The following is a 22,245-nucleotide window of genomic DNA, read 5'->3' on the forward strand; positions in this document are numbered from 1 at the left end:
GTAAAATACACCAAAAACAGTAAATATTCACAGTATAGTATCAGCATACCACAATACACATAAGTTAATATGTATTGAGTAGACTCATACTGTGCCACGTAGTGTAAGAAATCAACAGCACTATACTACACCACCACCCCCACTTATCTAAACATACATACAAGTTACAGTGCACTCACTCATGCTTGCTTCTGTGACGCACCCCCACCTAGCCATAACTTTCCCTATACACTCAATGGGTTAAATACCTGGGGAAATCTGTAGACCAGGGAAGGAAAAGGATTACGAGGGAAAGTAGGGTTTATGGGGAGAAGGGTAAGAGGGGGCAGAGTAAGGGGGAGGATACTTCGCACATGTGGTCCTAGGTTGAACAGAGAGTTGTTGGTGTCTGGTGAGCGAGGCAGGAAAGGGATCAGCATGCCTGTTGCCCCTCTTATACTTTGTCCGTGCACATCTGTATGACATCACATGCTCATGCATGTGCAAGGGGGAGACCATGGAACTGTTTATGGCTCCCCCCCTATGGAATCTCATTACCTGGCGAGGGGGGGAGGGCAGGCATTGGGAATGCATTGAATATGTCCACTGTCTTCTCCCCCTCCCCCGGAGGGAAGAGATAGACACCTATCTCTGGGGGAATATCTGCACTCACATGTACATAGAAAACACTTCCCTTTACATACTGTATAATTCATAAGCATTTAAACATTAACTGAATGTATTAATACACACACACACACACACACACACACACACACACACACACACACTTGAAGATGTTCAGAGACAGCTATAGATTGTATCTGTGAATGTAGTCAACTGAGAATATTCTTCAAGACCTTGAAATTGAGGGCATTGCCTAGCAACAATCTCTCATCAATGATTCTGGTTACATCACATTAAAACATGTATTATATGTGATTTCACACCATCCACAAATAAACAGGACACGTCTGAAACATAATGAGTACAGAATACAATTCCGTGAATACCAATTAGGATATTATTCTAATAAATATACAAAATCAAAATGGTTGTATTAACATTTTATTTTGTGCTTTGTTGCAACCAACATTATAAAAATTCCATCAAATATAAATACAAGGTTTGCAACAAAGTATTACCAAATAAAACTGGAGAAAGTGTTTTATTAATAGAGTATACAAACATAAATCTGTCACTGAATGAAGGTTTAAAACGTTAGTACTGCGGAAAAGTGGGATCAATCTTTTCAGCCCAGGCCATCAAACCCCCTTTAATATCTTTAGCTATAAATTTGGACGTCGTTCTGTCAGAAAATTCCTGTAGTATCTTCACAGCTTTTTGTGAATCATTTCCAAGTTTGCATAAAACAATCACTAAAATAATAAAAAAATAAAACCAAGTATTATTTTAGTTTTTTCATTTCTTGAAGATTTAAATGATTTCTGTTTTCAGCAAATACTTTATTCAAATCTCTTGTATTTCAGAAACTGTTGTGAATGAATTCTCTTTTTTTCTGGATTAAAGCTGATAATAAAATTGTATTCGCAGAATAAAGACAGATTTAGAGGATGTGTCCAACTTTGCAACCAATTTTATTTATTGCTACAGTGCAAAATTAAAGAATGAAGCAATTTTGAAATATGTCTTGATTAAAAATGTCCTGATTTATTTTTATGGCTTATTTGCAGACTTATGCAACTCCATGGTAACAAACAAACTGTAGTCTGACCCCTTGCAGTAGCCCCATGTCGGGGGGGGGCTACTTCACTCTTATTTCAATGATTGTCTAGCAATTATATGTGAACTTATAATAGGCTCCTGGGTGCCTGTTCAGCGTACTGCAGTCGCTGACTGATACACCCATGCTGTTATACACCAAATATATTATCCACTTTCAATACTCTAGCAACACATTGCTCTTGTTATACATTGCTAGGTCACATTGGCTAATTTTAACTCTTTGTATTTTGTGTTGGTCTTGGAATCGTTGCATTCATGTTAATAAAAGTTATATTTTATTCTACCTTCTGACTTTATGTAGTAGTTGGAAATCTGGGTTCTATTGTGCCTTAGGCATATTGGTGTTTGGTATTGACCCTGCAGTCCCACTCACTCTTGTCCATTTGGCCCCTACTTCTTGCTAACCTACCGAATGTACGTAGGGTGAAGATGAAAGGGAAAATTACTGCAGGATCAGACTACACAGTGTTGTCTGTTACTTCATTAAAGTTATAAAAAGTGAAAGGTTTGTATAGAATGAGTTTATCATCAGTGTCTGAGAAGCTAATTTAAAGGTGACAACGATTATGGCTGCACTTCCTGTTGTCACTTTTCCCACAATTGCCCTCCACAACTAAATGGAAAAATGGTAATATCTCTGTAAGTAAACAGGACTACATCTTTGACTGATTCTCTAACTTCTGATTTACTAGTCTATATGCAATTTGAAATGGTGTGTGGAAATCCTCTTCAAGCTTTCCTTAAGATGGCCTCACGATGCGGAAAAGTCATACAGAAAAAAAAAATTCTCACAAAATATATATATTTTTTCCACAAAAAACTTTACCAATCACTAATTTTACGTGTAAAATCTGTATTCAGAGAGGCAGAGACGAAGACAACTCACTGAGGGATCAGGTTACAGTTACTGTACATATAAGGCCGGATTCACACGAGCGCAAAAGGCACTTAACAGCTCCGTGTGTCATCACCATATGGTGTGCGGCTGCGTGATTTTCGAGCAGCCGCCATCATTATGACACTCTGTTTGTATGTTTGTAAACAGAAAAGCACGTGGTGTTTTTCTGTTTTCATTCATACTTTTCACTGCTGTTGCGCGAATCACGCGCGTCCCACGGAAGTGGTTCCGTGTACCATGTGCCATGGTTTTCACGCACCCATTGACTTCAATGGGTGCATGATGCGCGAAATAAGCACAAAGAACGGTCATGTCGTGAGTTTTACGCAGCGGACTCACGCTGCGCAAAAATCACGGACTGTCTGCACGGCCCTATACGGACATATATCATGTTCGTGTAAATCCGCCCTAAGTCTAAGGAGAGCATGGGAGCAGGAGAAACGAGCAGATACAGAGTGAGACACAGACGCTGCTGCAACTATTAGTTATTGTTTTACTAGAATCCAGCACTGGGTTGAGACAGTAAAACACTTACTAGAAGCAGCATGGAGGACATTACACAGCAGTAGTAGTGTAGCTGGGAATCCAGGACTGGGGTGAAATAAAATACTTAGGCCCCATGCACACGAACGTAAAAACGCCCGTAATTATGGGCCCATAGACTTCTATTGGCCACGGGTACCTCCCTGTATGCTTACGGGAAGGTGCCCGTGCCGTTGAAAAATATAGAACATGTCCCATTTCGGGCCGTAATAACGGCACGGGCAGGCCCATAGAAGTCTATGGGTCTCCCGTAATTACGGGAGAGTTGCTAGGCGACGTCAGGGGATAGTCACTGTGCAGGGTGCTGAAAGAGTTAAACAATCGGCAGTAACTCTTTCAGCACCCTGAACAGTGACTACCGATCACAATATAGATTAACATGTAAAAAAAATGGAAGTTCATACTTATCCAGAACTCCCTGCTTCTTCCTCCAGTCCGGCCTCCCGGGATGACGTTTCAGCCCATGTGACCGCTGCAACCAATCACAGGCTGCAGCGGTCACATGAACTGCCGCGTCATCCAGGGAGGTCGGGCTGGATGTCGAAAGAAGGACGCGTCACCAAGACAACGGCCGGGTAAGTATGAATTTCTTTTACTTTTACTACAGAAAGGGCTGCCCCTTCTCTCTATCCTGCACTGATAGAGAGAAGGGGCTGCCGATTAGTGCAGTGCAATTTTGCAGCGAAAACGTGCCCGTAAGTATGGGTAAAATACTGGTGACACCGGACCCGTATTTATGGGCACGGGTCCGTAAATACTTGTGCAATACGGGTCGAATACGTGTGACCAAGGACCCGTATTTACGGGAGGAAAAAAATAAGTTTGTGTGCATGAGGCCTTACTAGTAGCAGCAGCAGCGTCTCGGTCTCTTTCTCTAGCTCCTGTAACCTGATCCCTCGAGTTAATTAACAGTGCATGAGGCAGGGAGTCTGATAAATGGAGAAAGAGGAATTAATCTCTAATAAGATATATTACAAAGTTTCTTATATTTGCTTGTATTATTAAGTTAAAGGGACTTATTCTACTCTCCCCATTGAAAAAAACAAGATGTATGCTTGGCTGAGTGTGCATGTTTATGGTGGTGGAGCTGGGAGAAATAGCGGTCAACTGATCGAGCATTCAGACAACAGTTATTTCACATGTATGGCCAGGTGTACAGCCATACACAGCATTGGGATAAGGGGAAATGGCTGGCCTCCTGGGACACTAGAAGAATAGTTTATATATTTCTCAGTTTAGATAGAAATATAAAACAAAATATTATTTTATTTTGATCATATTTCAGGAGTCATTTATTTCAATAATTTGTTGTGTATTTTCTACCTTTAGTGTTCTTTTAATTCCATTATGCAGAAACTGTTAAACATGCTTACCTTTATTGTCTAATTCATCAGTACTCTTGCTCAATTCTGCTAGTCTTTCAGTCAGGTCATTGTACCAAGTCAAATTTCTGTCCTCCAGCTGACTTAAAGGTAGATCTTTATGCACTTTCATAAGAAAAATGTTTATGGATCAATTTGCATTTGTTTTAATTAGTCAACCCTACACAAATAACCTGAATAATACTCTTGAAATAACTTATGTAGACAATGGGGGACGGTAGAGGGTGATTTGACTGTAGTATGCCTCCATCAGAGTCTGTGTATCAGATTTCATGCAGTGAAGGGTACAGTGGAAACATCTGATGGCTCTGAGCCGACAGAACAACCCAACATCTAGAAGAGCCGTCCACTCAGTAGGCATGGAAAGAAAGACCCAAATATGCAGCTTAGAAACATCATTTTTGACTGTACTACATGTAATATACATATAATGCTGTTCAACGAGTGATTAGGATTTTTTTATATTGATGGGTACTCTTTACGAACACAAAAAAAGCCCATTATTATGTTTAAGCTTAGAAAAATATTACTCATTCACGATGAAGTAAGGATACGAATAGAATGCTCCAGATGACAGATATCTACTTCAGGCTGTGGTCGAACATCAATGAGCAAATGGGGAACTTTGTCATCAAGCATTTTTTTATAGCACTAAAATTGAAAGAGAATATTAGGTCAATAAAAAGCTCAATGCATGCGAATTTTTAGTATTTTTGTAGCATAAGTCTTATGTTTATAACAGTGTAATATGATAAAACGACACCGTCATCAATGGTCCTTTCTAGGAATACATAAATATGCCTCTGTAGCTTGAGCATGGATAAAAAAGGGTTCAGAGAATAAAAGTCCAGCACTTTCTCATTTGTCTTTTATGAGTAAGGCTCCATTTACATGGCCTTATATAGGCTGTGAAAACGAGTGCTGAGCGACGAGGCAGCTTGTTGATTGGCCCTCATTTGGTCCTTTCACAAGGTGCTATGATTGGTATTGTATGGGGACGAATGATCGTTACTACAATCGTTCGTCCCCATACATTTCCGACCATTTTATTGGCCGAATAAACGAGCAGATCAGCCGATGAACAATCATTTGCTCATTCATCGGCTGATCGTTGCCCTGTTTACACAGGCCAATGATCGGGAACAAGCATTCATATGAATGCTACTTTGCCAGATCATTGGCCAGTGCATAAGGGCCTTAAGCCTCATTTCACTTCCAGTTCATGAAAAAAAGTAGTTGCATAACAGATTTGAACCGTATACAGCTTTATATGAATTACACCCCATAGCATCAGCTGTAACCTGCAAGATTCACTCAAGTTTAAGGTAGATCAGGGCCTGGTTGAAAATGCCTCCATTGAGGAGGTGAAACCTTGCATCTGTTTGGTGAATAAATGCCTCACTTTTTTTGAGTGCTGCTTCCGTGCTCTTTATTTTTTGGATATTCATCATATGAGGAGAAGTCACTCCTTATCTTGAAGCATAGCACCTACCATATTGGTTTATTGCTACAGTGCTGCTCCTTCTTTGGTCTATTTTTCAGCATTAAAAAACATATTCTTAATTTACTAAAATAACTAAATAAAGGGTAATAAAGGACACACAGGATTCCTTGTTTTATGCGGTGTCTTTACCACTGGTAAAAAAAAAAACCCTAGCTGTACATTATTTTTTTTGTTAAAGTTTGGTAATTACACAGACTTAGAAAACGTTGCTAATTGTGGCTTTTAATAGTAGCAAAAGCAGGGTGGAGGTCCCTTTTCTGCATTTCCTTCCTTTCCGGATATATTAATAAAAAAAATGTGTGTGAAAATAATCACATATGATTTAGAAGTTACAAAAGCTATTCAAGATATGCATTAAAATAAAGTATTTGTAATGCATGTTATCAATACGAATTTTTATTTTTATAAAATTACATGTTAATCAAATGTTGTATCAGTAGCATTTACAGTTCATCCTTTTAAATAGTTATATAAGAATATACTGTACATCCCTTGGAAAAGCAAGTAATAATATTTACAGAGAAAAAACAGGATAATTACAGGATGTTACTTCCTTTAGTATTTGGCATATGTATAAGAAAAATTCCATATAACATTTTAAATGCTTGCTTTTTTAACACAATAATGCCGCTGACATAGGCTGATGGTGTAGTATTAAAGGGAACCTGAAAATAATTACATAGAGAGAGGACTTTGGCTTGTTGACAATCTATTGGAAACAAAATTCATAGATTGGAATGGGAATAATAATGAAGGATAATACATGGGGGAGGGGGCAGTGGCAGAGGAAAATCCACTCTGATACCAAACAGGTATCCTACACAAGATTAAGCTAGACTTCCTGAAAAAAAGAGTAATGTTCACCACACCTGAGAATGAGGTTTTAGCGGAGGGAAAAAATAGTATTTTGAGAGAAAATCCGACTAATCCAGGGGGTCACAGAAGGATGTGGCTCCGTCGCCGCTGAAATCGACAATTAACCCCTTCGATGCGGCGGTCGATTGCGATCGCCGCAATTAAGTAGTTTAGAGCAGATCGCCAGCCCTCCACATGCATTTGCGGGGGCTGGCGATCCTTGTCACGGGAACCGGAGGCCAGACAATGGCCTCCGGGCTGCCATGTATGGAAGCCTCGGAGGAGCAGCCTCCGGCCGGTCCTCCGAGGCTTCCTGTCAGTGTGACTGTCACGTCACAATGACAGTTAGAACACATTACACTACGTAGGTAGTGTAATGTGTTCTAGCAGCGATCAGAGCTGCAAGTCTAAGTGTCCCCTAGTGGGACAAGTAAAAAAAAGATAATAAAAATGTTTTCAAAAAGTGTAAAATAAAAGTTAAGTGACAAACAAAAAATGTTTTTTTCCCTATAAGTAGGCTTTTATTATAGGAAAAAAATGAACACATTAAAAAAGTAAACATATTTGGAATCACCGCGTTCGTAACACCCCAACTATAAAATTATTTTTCCCGCACGGTAAACACCGCAAAAAAAAAAAGACGTAAAAAAACAATGCCAGAATCACTATTTTTTGATCTCCACTCCTCCCAAAATATACAATAAAAAGTGATGAAAAAGTCGCATGTACGCAAAAATAGTACCAATAAAAACTACAACCTGTCCCGCAATAAACAAGCCCTTACACAGCTTTTTTTAACTCAAAAATAAAAAAGTTATGTCTCTCAGAATACGGTGACACAAAAAATAATTTATTTTATAAATAAGTGATTTTATTGCACAAACGCTGCAAAACATAAAAAAAAACGATATACATATGGTATCGACGTAATTGTACTGACCCGCAGAATAAAGTAAAATGGTCATTTATAGCCCAGGGTAAACACCGTAAAAAAAAAAAAAAAAAAGAATAAAAATATTGTCAGAATTGATGGTTTTTGATCACCCTGCTTGCCAAAAAATGGAATAAAAACTGATAAAAAAAATTGCATGTACCCGAAAATGGTACCAATGAAAAGTACAGGTTGTCCCGCAATAAATAAGCCCTCACACAGCTCCGGTGGAGAGAAAATAAAAAAGTTCTGGCTCTCAGAATATGGCAATGCAAAATGTGCAGTGTTCCAAAAGCGGATAAGATTGGGCGCCATTTATCAGTGCGACACCGGCCACATATCTGCGGATTATTTATTTACCCCATTATTATACCCTCTTATTATTCCCTGATGTTCTCCGTGCAGATTACATTTGCCCCCACATTATAAATTTAAATACCAGTAAAACGCCAAATGCCGCTCCCTCCCTTCTGAGCACAACAGCATGCCCAAACAGCAGTTTACGTCCACTGATATGGCATCGCCCTACCCGGGAGAACCCGGATAATATTTTATGAGGTATTTGTCTTCATTGGCACAAACTGGGCATAACATATAGTGCACTAAAGTGGCATATCATTTCTGCACCATCCGCTTCGCATTAACCCCTTCGCGCACCACGACATAGCATGTCGTAGTGTGGGGGGTGATGTATGGAGCGGGCTCACGTGAAAAATAAAGAATTTAAAACTGCAAAATCGCTGTTTTTTTGGTTACCTTGGCTCTACCAAAAAATTTAATAAAAAGTGCTCAAATAGTTGTATGTACCAAAAAATAGTACCAATAAAAACGACCGCTCGTCCCGCCAAAAACAAGTCCTCACACCACTCTATTGACGGAAAAATAAAAAACAGTTATGCCTCTTGGAAAGCGGGGAGGGAAAAACTATACAGCAGTGCAGTATACTGGCTGTGCAGCTGTAGGGAAGTGCAGCCCAACGCTTTCGACAACCCTACCATAAGGTGAGAGGGGAACAAGGGTCCGAGCACCTGTTGCCATCACCACCTGGAAAGAGAAAAAGTAAAGGAAAAAATTTATATAAAAAAATTGTAGCAGGCCTGCTAAGCAGGCTGTGTCTGTCTCCTGCAGCCGTACGAATGCTAAAAGCCTACATAGGAGGAGCTGATCTTATTTTGCTCCTAGTGTCAGTCTTCAAGTGGCAGAGCCTATTCTTGTGTTGCTGTGTCCCAAAATTATATTAATGAGAAATAACGTCTATCGCACCTTTCAAGGTGTATAGGCACGGCCGGCCTTAGGTTGGATAGAGCCCCGTGCGGGACTCTCTATTGCCGCCCCCTACACAAACCAAAAATTAATTACATATATAGACACGGACATACTGGAACATATATACTGTACATACATAAAGACAGATATTTAGACATACAGGCAAATTTACATACACACATCTGGAATATATACATACAGGTAAATATATAGACGTACAGACACACACACACACGGATAAATACAGACAGGAACATATACAAATACATAAAAGGCACATGTATACAAGAACAAAGACACATTCACCAACAGACCCATATATACCCAGTACATATAATGTAGTAGATTTCACACGCAGTCCTATGTAACACCACAGATAACAGTGATAACTCTAAGTACAGATAATGTTGTAGATAACTATACACACACAGGCATATATATATATATATAAAGGGCAGCAGGGCATAGAGGGGGGCCGCAGGGCATAGAGGGGGCCGCAGGGCATCTAGGGGCAGCAGGGTATCTAGGGGCAGCAGGGTATTGCCCACCCTGCCAGTCTGCAAGATTTTCTACTTGTCTTTGATGTAAACAGTCTTGTAGAAATCTTAGAGAACACAGGGGTTAATTTCAATCTCGGCGTGTGGCTTACCTTAGGGCAAACGCTCGTTCATCTGCTGATCGTATCATTTTAAAAATGAAAAATATTATCGTTGTGAGCAGCACATCTCCCTGTGTAAACGGAGACGTGGTGTCGACATGTTAGTAATATGGGGACGAGCGATCTGAGTAAAGAGCGCTCGTCCCATACTAGCTCCTTGTGAAAGGAGTAAACGAGCGCTGATCAACGAGCTGTCTCGTTGATTGGCGCTAGTTTACACGGCCCAGAATGGGCGGTGTAAGAGGACCTTAACACAAGCTCATTGTTCAGACCTCCTAAGGTTTAGCGTCTGATCTAAGTGATGGTACAGTATTGCCCAATTTGCTTACAAAAAATCATTCACAAAGAGATTCAGAACATTAATAAATTGTATTTATAATTTGCTTACCCGAAAGGGTTTTCCCATGAGAGACATTTATGCCATATCCACAGGATATGTCATAAATGTCAGATAGATGTGGGTCCCACCTCTGTGACCCGCACCTACCTCTAGAACGGTACCCCCTAAACCCCGTTCTGTGTTCTGACCATGAATTAGGAAACAGCGTCGCTCGCTGAGCGACGCTGTTTCCGTAAGCCCAATAGAACTAAATGATAGTAGTAGCGTAGATCGTACACTGCTTCCGTAACTGCCATTTGTTACTATGGGAGTTAGGGAAACAGCATAGCTCAGCGAGCTACGTTGTTTTCGTAACTCCCGACCATATAGAGTCAGGAAGAGGCCGGGAGGCAGAAAAATGTAGAATGGGGTTCAGGGGACCCCATTCTAGAGATAGGTGGGACCTGTATCTATCGGACATTTATGACATATCCTGTGGATATGTTATAAATGTCTCTCATGGGAAAACCCCTTTAACTCATGGATTTCTTACCTGAACAGATATCCTTTCTTCACTAGATAATAAATGTAACATTTTGCACTAAAAAGACAAAAAAGGAAAACAGCTGAAATATAATGGAAGAAACAAGTTTATGACAGCAATCATTCAAAATACTGTAAGGTTATTTTAGAAACCTTATCTGAAGCAGAAGAACCACAGAAAGCCTCATAGTCTCCAAGTATCTGTAATTTCGAATTAACACCACAAACTGCACAGTCAGATTTTTTGCCTCGAATCCTTATGTTGCGCAATCGTCCATCTAGAGCGTCAAACATCAGCATAATACCACTATATGAGGCTATGAAAAAAGGTTAAGGAGTATAAGGATTTCTGCATCAAATGTAAACCCTGCTTTAAAAAGGAATGCATCCCGTTTTTCTTTTTACTAATTAAAACTATATACTGAAACATACCATTTTTTTCTAATCTGATTAATTTTCTGAATGTATATTTTTTTAATTCTATTTTCTTAACATGATCGCGAGGGCAGCAATCTTACCTGAGATGCTGCTCTGAACAAGAAACCGGTTACAAAAAGGACCTATTGACTTGGGAGAGTTTTGTGGGTATGCTCTGTGACCTGTGCAGAGGTCAATGTCCAGGAAGGGGGGAAGAAGAGCTTTCCCCATCACTCTTGTCAATTTATTTCTGCCTGTGCCTTTAAGCAGGGAAACCTTTCCCAAACAAAACCATTGTGAAATGTTTTCCTGCTTCGTTCTCACGGGATCCGATTCGGTTCTGAGCACAAAATATATGGCTCCCATGAATGGACCCTCTCATTTCTCACAATACATAAACAATAACATGTAAAGTGAATGTGTAAAAAAAAAACTGGTGTGCGCAAGCTTTTTCTTTAGGCCCTGTTCACACTGAGTTTTTTTGGCACTGATTTTGATGCGGAAACCGCATTGGAATAAGCGCCAAATAAATGGCCCAAATGGCCCCCTAATGATTTGAATGGGAGGCAGAGGTATGATTTTTCCTGGGCGACTTTTAGCCGCTTGCAGGAACAATAAAGAGGCATGTCCTTTCTGGCCGTGGTTCCACCTCTTGAACTCAATGGAAGGCAAAAAAAACAAACAGCGTAGCTCATTTCCAAGAGTTTTCCCCCCGCGGTCCTTATGTTAGCTTCAATGGCCGCGGGCGAAAAATGCCCCAAAAACCTCAGCGAAGAAGTGCACGCAGGTCAAAATCTGCCACAAAATTCGTGGAGGAGTTCTGAGGCAGATTTTTTCTGGCTGCATAAAACAGTGTGTGAACAGGGCCTAAGGCTGGCCATATACATTAGATAAATGGCAAACTTTAATATTGGTCGACAATCTATTGTGAATGGGAGCAGCCCAAATGTCTCCGATGTAGGGGAGGAGGACTGTGCATGTTGGAATCCTTAAACCTCTAAGCGATAAGTGCTATCAGAGGTACCTGGCAGAAGCAATTCCCACTCATCCTATTGAAATAAACATACATGCTTAGATCAGCCTGTTTAGGGGGAAAAGGGCTATAAGCCAATGCTTAGGTATATTATGTGTATACAGTAAAGCCTTTTCAAAAGATCGATCTAGGACTTTTTTGACAGACTTTCACTGCGCGGTATAAATTACGTTAACTTTATTCTGCGTGTCAATACGATAAGGATAATGCCACATTTGTAGGTCTTCTCCTGTTTTACTAAGGGTTGTACAGGTTGGGGGCTGTTTTTTATACTGATGACCTATCCAAGGGATAGGTCATCAGTATATGATCGGTGAGTGTCCAACACCCTCGCCGATCAAGTGAATAGGAGCAGAGCTGCAGCAACCCAGCATGGCCTCTAGGGCTGGGAGATTATGACCTAAATGAAATCATGATTAATTGAAAATATAACCTCGATTACGATTAATAAACGATTTTTACACCACGCCACCTATTTGCATGCCAGGCCGTTGAATTAATATACCCCCGTCACGACCCCTCACACAGTATAATGCCCCCATAGCTGCCCCCCTCTCAGTATAATAACCCCATACAGTCCCAATAGTGCCTAATAAAAATAATAAAATACATACTCATCTAACCCCGTTCCAACGACGAGTGGAGGAGATCCCTCTGCTCCTCCGGTCTGTGTGGCTCGGTGCATATTTTCAGGTGACTCTGCTCTTCTGGCATATGCAAGCATTTCAGGCATCCTATTGGTCCATGGTGTCCTCAATTCCTGCCCTATTTAGAGTCTTGTATAGCCTCAACGGCAAGTGGACAGTGCCCGCCCCAATGGTATATACACAGATGATGGGGCTTATATATAGGGCTGATGAGGGTCATATACAGGGATGATGGCTGACTGGTATATACAGGGATTTTAGGGTTTATATACAGGGATGATGGCTGACTGGTATACACAGGGATGATGGGGGTCCCTGTATATAACCCCCATCATTCCTGTATATTACCTTCATCATCCCTGTATATAACCCCCATCATCCCTGTATATTACCCCAATCAATCCTGTATATAACTATGATCATCCCTGTATACAGGGTTGATGGGGTAACATATAAAGGGATGATGGCTATATACAGGGATGATGGGGGTAATATACGGGGACCCCCATCATCCCTGTATATAAGAGCCCGCCATCATCCCTGTTTATAGCCCCCATCATCCGCCTATAATATATACCATTAGGGCATGCACTGTTCGCTCATTGTGGCGGGAATTGAGGCTAAACATGAAGTAAATGGGGCGGGCATTGAGGACATCGTGGACCAATAAGCTGCCTCAAACGCCGGTATATGACAGAAGTGCAGCGGACTCTGAAAAATATGCGACAGGCGCGAGCCAGTGACGTCATCAGGCCGGTCTGCACTGAGCCGTGAGCTGCCAACGTTATACTGTGAATATGTATACACACAAGAAACAGAGTATAGAGCCAGGTATATATCAAAACAATAACTAATTTTATTAAATACATATAAGAACAAGTATATTAAAAAGGTATATGAGTGGAGAGACTCTATATAATGTAAACACAGAAAACCAGGTTAGCCAGGTATATAATATATTGTAGTCCCTATATTGAGGGCATATGAATAGGGCAATGTGTTGTCGTAAGTAACGCTAGTTATTTATGTGTAGACTATTTAGTTAAGGACATAAAAGTCCAAAGAGTAATTTCTACAACAAAAGTATTCCTAACATTGGTCGTTCAGATAACCTTACCCATATCGGTAGTCTCTGGTAGCCTGGATATCTGTGTGTAGGGGTGAACCCAGTGGTTCTACACACAGATATCCAGGCTACCAGAGACTACCGATATGGGTAAGGTTATCTGAACTACCAATGTTAGGAATACTTTTGTTGTAGAAATTACTCTTTGGACTTTTATGTCCTTAACTAAATAGTCTACACATAAATAACTAGCGTTACTTACGACAGCACATTGTCCTATTCATATGCCCTCAATATATTATATACCTGGCTAACCTAGTTTTCTGTGTCTACATTATATAGAGTCTCTCCACTCATGTACCTTTTTAATATGCTTGTTCTTATACGTGTTTAATAAAATTTGTTATTCTTTTGATATATACCTGGCTCTATACTCTGTTACTCGGTTTCTTGTGTGTATACATATCTATCATGGAGTTGCCTTTGCACTATACAAGGGAGGTTGTTCCGTAGGGACATTACCTAGCCCATAATTATCTTTGCAGTAGTAGGTTATTGTTATACTGTGAATAGTAGAGCAGGGAACTGATGGTTTCCTCCTCTACCATAGGATTCAACTGTATCTGCAGCCTGAGGTCGCAGATACAGTTAAAACTGGGGAAAAAAACCCAAACAAACCGAAATGCGCAAGATTACCTCAGTTATCTGCACTGAATTTCGGTTTCTTACCGATTAATTGCCCAGCCCTAACGGCCACTATACAGTAATCGGAGTCTTCTGCTTCCGGCACCAAACCCTGCATAGCTTCCAGTGCCTGGAGGCAGCAGGAACAGCTGATCGGTGTGGGGTCCGGACCCCACCGATTGTATACTGATGACCTATCTTTGTTACATATTTACTTTCATAGTAATTTAGTAAAGTTTTGACATTTTAAATAACAATATTTATGATGTTATAAGCAGTAATAACTAGGATGTCAAATTGTTTATCATCTCTCGGTTGCGCTTTACTCTCTTTTAGTCGAAGTATCTTCATGCTGCTGATCCAAGGCCCCTAGTTAAAATGTCCACTACTGAGCAATTGCAGAACAGATTCGAAGTTCCTTTTCTGAAGACCAGGGAAGGAAGTTCACTACTGGCAGGGACGTTTTAAGTCTTTGGTGGTCCCAGTGCAAAAATGTCATGAGTGGGCTCCCTCTCCTGAACAGACTGGTACACTGAGGGTTAATATTGTCTTTGTTCCCAGTGATCGGACTGCACCGACGGCTAGGAGTACTAGGGCTGCGCTGTAGTGTCCTGTACTTATTACACAGTCTCCCGCTCTGCTGTTAGACCCTCCCTCCTGCTCCAATAGCCCCTTCCTCGGTACCCAGCCATTTACATTTATACAAAGCGAGTAGACAACCGGGCTTATTATACAAGAGCCATTTATGAAGAAGTCAGAGTTGAGCAGTTAAAAAATAGAGGAGCCAGAGCATGAAGTTTGGTTTACGAACGGCACAGTCCTACTTCATTTGTAGAAGTTAAAGCCTGTGTTGTGTTTGCTTGTCATCAGGCATTTACATTTATGTAAACGGTTGTGCAGACATTCTTCTCTAGTGTCTTGTGATGTCAAGAATGTTACAAAACCTCATGTGATCCCCTTTATGCAATTTAAACTCATGTGATCCCCTGAATTAATTCTCTATGCTGAGAAATGATCGCTTCTTCTAAAGCTTAGCCAGTCTTCACATTTTTAAAGCACAAGGGCTTCTTTAACCCCTTCAGGACACAGCCTGTTTTGGCCTTCAGGACACAGCCAATTTTTTCAAATCTGACATGTTTCACTTTATGTGGTAATAACTTCGGAATGCTTTTACCTATCCAAGCGATTCTGAGACTGTTTTCTCGTGACACATTGGACTTTATGTTACTGGAAAAATTTGCTCGATACATTAAGTATTTAATTGTGAAAAACACCAAAATTTAGCGAAAAATTGCAAAAATTAGCATTTTTCTAAATTTATATGTATCTGCTTGTAAGACAGATGGTAATACCACACAAAATTGTTGCTAATTAAAATCACCCATATGTCTACTTTAGATTGGCATTGTTTTTTGAACATCCTTTTATTTTTCTATGACATCACAAGGCTTAGAACTTTAGCAGCAATTTCTCACATTTTCAAGAAAATTTCAAAAGGCTATTTTTACAGGGACCAGTTCAGTTGTGAAGTGGAATTTAGGGCCTTATATATTAGAAACCCTCGATAAGTCACCCCATTTTAAAAACTTCACCCCTCAAAGTATTCAAAACAGCATTTAGAAAGTTTCTTAACCCTTTAGATGTTTCACAGGAATTAAGGCAAAGTAGATGTGAAATTTTCAAATATCTTTTTTTTTTGCAGAAATTAATTTTTCATCAATTTTTTTTGTAATACAGAAAGTTTTACCAGAGAAACGCAACTCAATATCTATTGCCCAGATTCTGCAGTTTTTAGAAATACCCCACAATGCGGCCCTAGTGCACTTATTGACTGCAGCACAGGCCTCAGAAACAAAGGAACACCTAGAGGATTTTGGGGCCTCCTTTTTTATTAGAAAATATTTTAGGCACCATGTCGGGTCTGAAAGGCTCTTGCGGCGCCAAAACAGTGGAAATCCCCCAAAAGTGACCCCATTTCGGAAACTATACCCCTTGAGGAAATTATCTAGGGGTATAGTGAGCATTTTGACCCCGCAGGTTATTTGGAGAAATTATTGGAAGTAGGCCGTGAAAATGAAAATCTACATTCTTTCAAAGAAAATGTAGGTTTAGCTAATTTTTTCTAATTTCCACAAGGACTAAAAGGAGAAAATGCACCCCTACATTTGTAAAGCAATTTCTCCCGAGTAAAACAATACCCCACATGTGGTAATAAACGGCTGTTTGGACCCACGGCAGGGCTTAGAAGGGAAAGAGCGCCATTTGGCTTTTGCAGCTCAAATTTAGAAGGAATGGTTTGCGGAGACCACGTCGCATTTGCAAAGCCCCTAAGGGACCAAAACAGTGAAAACACCAAAAAAGTGAATCCATTTAGGAAACTACACCCCTTGAAGAATCCATCTAGGGGTGTAGTGAGCATTTTGAACCCACAGGGGTTTCATAGATTTTATTAGAATTGGGCAGTGAAAATAAAAAATCATTTTTCTTCAATAAGACGTAGTTTTATCTGAAAATGTTTCATTCGCTCAACAAATAAATGAAAAAAAGCACCACAACACTTGTAAAGCAACTTCTCCTGTGTATGGCAATACCACATATGTGGTCATAAACGGCTGTTTGGGCACAGAGTAGGGCTCAGAAGGGAAGGAGCGCCATTTGGAGTACAGATTTTGCTGGATTGGTTTCTGGGCGCTATGTCACACTTGCAAAGTCCCTGTGGGAACAAAACAGTGGATCCCCCCCAGAAGTGACCCCATTTTGGAAACTACACCCCTCAAGGTATTCACTTAGGGGTGTAGTGAGCATATTAACACCACAGGTGATTGGCAGAAATTGGTGTGCACTCGATGTTGCAGAGTGAAAATGTTTTTTTTTTATCTAGATATGCCAATATGTGGCGCCCAGCTTGTGCCACTGGAGACACACACCCCAAAAATTGTTAAAAGGGTTCTCCCGGGTATGGCGATGCCATATATGTGGAAGTAAACTGCTGTTTGGGCACACTGTAGGGTTCAGAAGGGAGGTAGCGCCATTTGGCTTTTGGAGCATGGATTTTGCTTGTAGTAGTTTTGTATTGAGTCTTACTGGTGTTTCCGTTTATAATGTGCGGGTACATGTAAGCCGGGCGGAGTATATAAGGGGCATAGTCAGGTGGTATAATAATAGGGTAAACAAAAACAATAAAATAATCCATAGATGTGTGTTACGCTGTGACACAATCCTTTCTGCACAGGCCGGTGTCGCACTGATATATGGCGTCCTTTCTTATCCCCCTTTTGGTCCACACTCCGCACCTTTGCAGTTTGAGGAATTTTGCTGAGAAGTGTTTTCCTGGTATAATACGGGCACCGTCGCTTCCAGCAGATGTTTGGGCTCTCCCCTTCCTGGTTCCCTAATTTTAGGGGCCTTGATAATTCGCCACTTGAAACAGAAGAAATGTTCCCCTCGGGCCGGCACAACTGCATATTTTTATTTCCTGGCTTATTGGAGCCTTAACTAATTTTATTTTTTCATAGACGTAGTGGTATGAGGGCTGTTTTTTTTGCGGGACGAGCTGTAGTTTTTATTGGTACCATTTTGGGGTACATGCGACTTATTGATCACTTGTTATCCTTTTTTTTTGGGAGGCAAGGTGACCAAAAAACAGCAATTCTGGCATTATTTTTTTAATTCTTTTAATACAGCGTTCACCAATCGTTATAAATTACATGTTACCTTTATTCTGCGGGCCAGTCCGATTCAGACGATACCTAATTTATAGAACTTTTTGCACAATAAAATAACTTTTGTAAAGAGAATAGATTTTTTCTGTCGCCATGTTGTGAGAGCCATAACGGTTTTAATTTTTCCGTTGACGGAGCTGTATGAGGGCTTATTTTTAGCGAGACGAGTTATAGTTTTTATAGGTAACATTTTTGGATACATGCGACTTTTTGATCACTTTTTATTTCAATTTTTGGAAGACAAAGTGACCAAAAAATAGCAATTATGTCAGTATTTTTTAGTTTTTTTTTTTTACGGCGTTCACTCTGCGGAATAAATAACATAATATTTTTATAGTTAAGGTCGTTACGGTCGCAGCGATACCAAATATGTATGGCTTTATTATTTTTTTCAATAATAAATGACTTGATAAAGGAGAAAGGGCGATTGTGTTTTGTGTTATTATTTGAAACTTTTATTGTATTTTGACAACTTTTATTTTTACTTTTTTTACACTTTTCTTTAGTCCCACTAGGGGACTTGAAGGTCCAACTGTTTGTTTGATGTTCTAATACATTGCACTACCCATGTAGTGCAATGTATTAGAACTGTCAGTTGTTCACTGACAGCAAGCCGATCAGGCTCCGCCTCCGGGCGGGGCCTAATCGGCTAACGTAATGGCAGATAGGAAGCCTTTGTTAGGCTTCCGGTTGCCATAGCAATCGCCCCCCCCCCCAAAACAATCGGCCCCCGCAATCGCGTAGCGGGGTGCCGATGTTGCTATAACAACTTAAATGCGGCGGTCACTATTGACTGCCGCAATTAAGGGGTTAATCGGTTCGGATCACCGCTGTGATCCGACCCGATGTTTTCCCCCAGTACTAAGGCTGCTAGTAGCAGTCTGTACTGGGAGATGCCGGGCTGCGGGGAGCGTCTGTGTGCTCTGTTAGGAGCACACGTGGATTAACGGGCTGCAGGCACAACGACCAGCTTTGTAGCCCGTTAATCTACGTGGGGTGGTCGTTAAGGGGTTAATAATACCTACCAGAAGAAAATTTTAACTACTCGATTCTTCTGTAGAACACCAAAAACAAGGGAGTTGTGGCAAACATAAACAGCATAAAGGTGGGCAGTATGAAAGCTGATGTATCTGCTATTACGTTTTTTTTTAAACTGTCTGTCACATACCATGGACACCTAAGAACTACTGGACTCCATACAACATAGCTAAACAGAGCCTGAGATTTAGTAATGTGTACACTTCAGCAAACTAGAAGCCCTTTCGACGACTGAAGCAATGGCAACTAGAACATAAGGGCTAGATCTTAGATTCTGGTATCATATTAACCCTTGCACTGCTACTCCAATTTTCACAATGACATACACAAAACCTGAATTACAAAATAAAAAAAATAATATAATAATGAAAGTGACACCTTACATATTGTAAAAAATGCCACCTAGCACTTAACATTCATGGGCGCCTTCATGCCATTTTGCATCAAAGCGTAACGTTGTGTAAGAAAAAAAAGTGATGTTTCTGGCTAAAAGTCTGACACAAGCAGAGCCCAAGATGCACAATTTCCCAAAAAGTACAAGGTGTGCAGAGTTCATACATGCCACTTATGCAAAAAAACAAAAAAATTAAAAAAAAAAAGACTTGAAAATTTACAAACCTTTTTGGGTAACTGTTGAATTTTGTTAAAAGCAGAATTACACTCTAAATCTGGGGACACAATTAATTTTCCTCTACAGGACCTGGAGGTGACCTGTGGAGTGGTCCCACTGCATTTTCACAGGACGTTTAGAAATGCCCAACGGGGATCTACATGGCCAATATTTTATAGTGTGTTGAAAAACATTTGAATGTCAATATAATTCATCTTAAACTACAGTAAAGGATACAGGCCATTCCAGATGCTAGTTTGAGAACTTCCAATGCTTGCATGCATCCCAATATTCCAGGTACTGAAACAAACATAGGCAGATTTTTTTTCCCAAAATATTGTAAATAAGGATTCATATTACAATAGTAGAAGACTATTTGATTTTCTGAAAATGCTCATAGTAGCTAAGAAATAACAAGATGTTTGTATAGGAATTCAAACTAATGAAAAATAATTGCATATACACCTACCAATGCCAAGAACACCACCATCTGCACAGTTCGTTACAGTCTCTGCAGGTGGCGGCACAGGAAATAAGCACCGGTAACATGGTCCGCCTTCATTGTTATATACTGTAAGCTAAAAGAAAATTTATTGATTTATATGAAGTCAAGATGTTTGTTTTATGATAGTGCACATGGTTAACTTATTAACATTACCTACATTATTATAGAACAGGAATATCAGGGGCGTTACTTAAATATACAAAAATAAAAGAAAGCATCTGTTAAAACAAACAAGCAAACAAACAAACAAACAAAAAGATAAGAAAAAACACCACTAAAAGCTATTACGATGTCATATCTGCGAGGATTCAGGAGCCAGTCATTTATATCCCAGGAGTATCAATGCCAGAATGTCCAGCATTAACAACCAAGCTACATTCCTGCAATCTGGGAAGGCAGAGTGATAACCGCTAGTTTCTGAATACAGGTGCAGAGAGTAAAGAGCAATACTGGGATAAATGGATGCTGGGGCTGGTAAAATCAGTCTATGGCTAAAATACTGTAGCATGGAAAGTATTTATATTAAAAAATCAATATGTGGAACCTCCTATACTTTTTCCACATCTTCCAAAACGAAAATGTCTTAGGACTCATGCACACGAACGTAGCCATGTGCGCGGCCGTGGTTTTTGGGTCGGCCGGCAGGGGAGCGTCACCTGCAAATTGCGCCTGGACCGCAGAACAAATATGAGCCTGGACCGCAGAACACGGCCTTAATAAGGCTTGTCCGTTCTTTCTGTGGTCCGGGCTCCGGGGCCATGCAAGGACCGTGGAAACCACGGTCGTGTGCATGACCCCATAGGAATGAATGGGGCCGCAATTCTCCCGTGGATTTTAGGGGGAATTGCGGCCACAAAAGCACGTTCGTGTGCATGGGGCCTTAGTCATATTATTCACTTAAAAAAAATAATAAATCAAGAATTACCTGGCCTTCCCATCTTAGTGCACTTGCAGATACTAAAGGTTTACCAGCTGCTACACAAGCATCATTGACCAAATATCTAGTAGGAACATTGTCAGAGCAATCTGCTATGACATCATATGTTATAGGTTATTTAAGGATAATACTTTAATGCTGTTTATAATCAAAAGAAATTTTGTAATTTTGTTGAAAAAAAATAATAAAAAAACGGTATCATGGATAGCTTTTAAGTATTTAGTCTATAGAAAGGAACGTGACAGAGACATTATAAACAGTTAAATGTATTTTTTTGGCTTTTATGGATTTAAGCTTTATTCAGACGAAAGTATAAATCGTATAAATCGGCCATGTGCATGTAATTCTATGGGGCTATTCACACGGCCATTGTTATAACGGACCATGTGAAGGGCCTGTGAAAAAATAGGACATGTCCTATTTTTGTCCGTTTTCACGGATCCCTTGATAGACAAGTGTATGAGGGATCCGTGAAAAATGGGCTCCGCAAGGGTGCAAATCGGCCGTGAAAAACGGTCGTTTTTCACGGCTGATTTGACTCACGCTCATGTGAATAAAGCTTAAAACTTATAGATAAGGAGCAAACACTTGAAAGGATATTGCTTAATAAGCTGCAGCGCATTCCCTGGGTTTAGAATAATCTGATAAGGAACATATTCAACTGATGAATTCAACCTGAAACAAGCAATCACAAAGGGTATTAACACTATGTATATATACATCTGTCTACACACGTTTCCTCAATCTTCTTCTGCATTTTCCAAACCAAAACTGTAATTAAAAGTATTTTTTCCCATCTTAGACATTTATGCATATCCACGTATCCCATGTCTGATAAATGCGGACCCACTCCTTTATGGAGAATGCGGGTCACTCCGACCACATAAAATGTGCGGCCCCCTCTCCACTAGTCTCCACCTGGAATCAGCAGCTGGCCAGGCGGGGGGGGGGGGGGGGGGTTT

General features: G+C 40.3%; 1 protein-coding gene across 3 annotated transcripts in view; it reads right to left on the reverse strand.

Annotated features, from left to right (window-relative positions):
* Positions 1-1,047: 1,047 nt before the first annotated feature.
* MOCS3 (molybdenum cofactor synthesis 3) overlaps positions 1,048-22,245 on the reverse strand; it is a 39,507-nt gene continuing 18,309 nt past the window's right edge. For 2 of the 3 annotated variants that reach the window (XM_075862537.1, XM_075862538.1), the window contains exons 5-13: positions 21,880-21,958; positions 21,272-21,385; positions 20,311-20,419; positions 20,079-20,141; positions 10,778-10,941; positions 10,635-10,682; positions 5,103-5,199; positions 4,540-4,644; positions 1,048-1,358 (exon numbers count right to left, since the gene is read on the reverse strand). In XM_075862537.1, coding sequence (XP_075718652.1) covers positions 1,201-1,358; positions 4,540-4,644; positions 5,103-5,199; positions 10,635-10,682; positions 10,778-10,941; positions 20,079-20,141; positions 20,311-20,419; positions 21,272-21,385; positions 21,880-21,958 — 937 coding nt within the window. In that variant the 3' untranslated portion in view covers positions 1,048-1,200. The remainder of the gene's footprint in view (positions 1,359-4,539; positions 4,645-5,102; positions 5,200-10,634; positions 10,683-10,777; positions 10,942-20,078; positions 20,142-20,310; positions 20,420-21,271; positions 21,386-21,879; positions 21,959-22,245) is intronic. The other variant, XM_075862540.1, reaches the window with a different exon arrangement.

This window comes from Rhinoderma darwinii, chromosome 4, assembly GCF_050947455.1.
Source record: "Rhinoderma darwinii isolate aRhiDar2 chromosome 4, aRhiDar2.hap1, whole genome shotgun sequence".
Lineage (NCBI taxonomy): Eukaryota > Metazoa > Chordata > Amphibia > Anura > Rhinodermatidae > Rhinoderma > Rhinoderma darwinii.